Source organism: Limulus polyphemus, unplaced genomic scaffold (assembly GCF_000517525.1).
Source record: "Limulus polyphemus unplaced genomic scaffold, Limulus_polyphemus-2.1.2 Scaffold2237, whole genome shotgun sequence".
NCBI lineage: Eukaryota > Metazoa > Arthropoda > Merostomata > Xiphosura > Limulidae > Limulus > Limulus polyphemus.
The window spans coordinates 177,370-179,766 of record NW_013667847.1 but is presented as its reverse complement, the minus strand read 5'-3'; the positions used below and the strand labels follow the sequence as shown (position 1 = coordinate 179,766).

The window sequence follows — 2,397 nt, the reverse complement described above, 5'->3', positions numbered from 1 at the left end:
AGAAAAGGAAATATTTTATAAACAGCAGGCCATGCAAATATAGAGTACATGCAGCTTAAATTGAATATTATCTCAACATACATGCTGAATTGCCTTTATCTTTATGTTGTAATTATGGTACAAATGTCATATTGGTTTTCTGTTCATTGTCTTATAATCACTACACAACTAATAGGTGAGTGTTCTAATGAACAGGAGTTAACCTAAATGATTTAACTCTGTGAAATCCTCCAAGGAAGCATAAAGTGAAAGAAGAAAGGCAAAGCTTGAATAATTTGTTGAAAATGGTTAAATTTTTGTGATGAAATAAATGCAATGAATATTTTTGGAAAATGTTGTAATTTATTAAAATATACAAACCAAAGCTCTCTTATAAAAATCAGTTCAAACATAGTGCTAAAAGTCGAGTCTGATAGTTGGCACTTAATGGATTTTAATATCATTCTCCTCTGTTGTCAGAACTCTTCTTTTCTTAAAACGCTGATGTCTTGAGTTTCACAAAAATCATGTGTGAATGGAATGCAGTTGAAATACTTGCAGAATGAACATTCATTAATTGGACGAAAGTAAAACAAGACCACCAATCCAAGAAAGAGGATTATTACTGCCAGCAGACAAAGTACTATGATAATGATTTTTCTTGTACGATCATATTTGCCAAAAGAGAGAAATGGTAACAGTGCATATGAAAGAAGGAATCCAAATATAAAACCAAACAGGTGCGAATAGTTATCCACCCACGGTAATACGCCTAATATGAATAAAACAAGGGCAACACCAAGAAGACGAAGTAGAGCTAATCCTGGCTGTTTCAATTCTGACCAACAGTGGATGACCTCTGCAATGATGCAGGCTAACAAGCCAAACTGGGATCCAGCTGGACCAACCTGTAAAAGGTTTAATTTCATAAGAAATAAATGCTAACATAGCTTTATATGAAAAATAAAAAAAATGTTTCCTTAATTATGCATGTGAGCCTAGAAATAACTTTTAAAATCATACCTTCAATCAGAATTTTAGATATGTTGTTTAGACATCAAATTAGAGTTCTTGGATATTTCAAAACCCTTAGCTAACTGTGCTTGATGGTTATGAAACATTTCAGTTTACCACATTTTTTACTTGTAAAAACAATACAGATCTTCATAATGTTTTTTGGCTGATTTAAAATAAAACAACCATATAATAATATCTAATGCAAATAATAGTAACAGAAATAAGTAAGCAAAAAATATCGCTCATAAATCACAACTACCATGCAACAGACCTACCAGAAGTAAATTAAAAATATTAAAAGCCAACTTCAACATGTGTGATGCAAATTGGTCACAAAACTTCATGTAGTACGTACACTATACTTAGTGCTGAAATTGCACCAAGGTAACTACATTTTGGCAAATCACTTTAAACTTTTTGTAGCTGAGTCCAGGATGTTGTCTGCACTTCAAAATAAATTAAATAATTGAGGGCTAAAATCTGTAATGGATGTTATTCAATTGTTGTTAACATGGCACATCCAAATAAAAACCACACATAATGAAATACTAATGTTTAAAATATAATGATTAGTAAATACAATGTAACTTGGAGATTTCTCTGCAGTAAACAAGTTTCTATATAAAGTATTTCCAGTCAACAGCTTTCAGTACATTGATACTTTTTTAGTGTTCAGCAACTTAAATGTCAATGATATTTATCACAGCTACCATCAGTAGCTTTAAGTAAGGAAATATATTTCCAATGATGTATTGCATAGTAAAATTGTTGCAATTAATAATAATTGGATCTTTCATTACTCTTATAGAAAAAACCTTTAAATATAAGACTGTATATTAGTCAACATAAACAAAAAACTTAGTGATACTAATCTACAATAGGTCAGTCAGTAAAACAGGTGCTAAGAGACTTAATCAGTACATTATCACCAGAAGATAGAACATATCACATAAAACATGTAGATTTAAGTTTATAAATGTATGGGTGTATAGTTTATAAACAAGCAGATGTGTAGCTTATTGATGTGTAGATATGTAGTTTATAAATGTGTGGAATGTTTAATTTATAAATATGTAGATGTGTGTTGTATAAACATTTATAAAAAAGCAAGTAACATCGATGCATGTTTATCAAATCAAATTTATTTATTTATTTATTTCTTAGGATCCCTGATTTTTTGGAAGTTGCCCTTTACAGCAAATTTTACTGTATTAATTTTTAGACTTAAATAAATATAGAATCTTGAACCAACTTTGCAAATTATCACACAATTTTTTAATTCATTATCACTTTTATCATAATTTACTAAAAATCAACATTTGTATTTATAGATGTGTTTCTCACTGTTTCATTTGTTTTTCTTTTAGTATTTTCTATATACAAGCATATATATGTATATAT

At 29.3% G+C, this 2,397-nt stretch overlaps 1 protein-coding gene across 3 annotated transcripts in view; it reads right to left on the bottom strand.

Moving 5' to 3' along the window:
- Positions 1-339: 339 nt before the first annotated feature.
- LOC106466365 (inactive rhomboid protein 1-like) overlaps positions 340-2,397 on the bottom strand; it is a 65,999-nt gene continuing 63,941 nt past the window's right edge. For all 3 annotated transcript variants that reach the window (XM_022394358.1, XM_022394359.1, XM_022394360.1), the window contains one exon: positions 340-887. In XM_022394358.1, the coding sequence (XP_022250066.1) occupies positions 456-887 (432 nt within the window). In that variant the 3' untranslated portion in view covers positions 340-455. The remainder of the gene's footprint in view (positions 888-2,397) is intronic.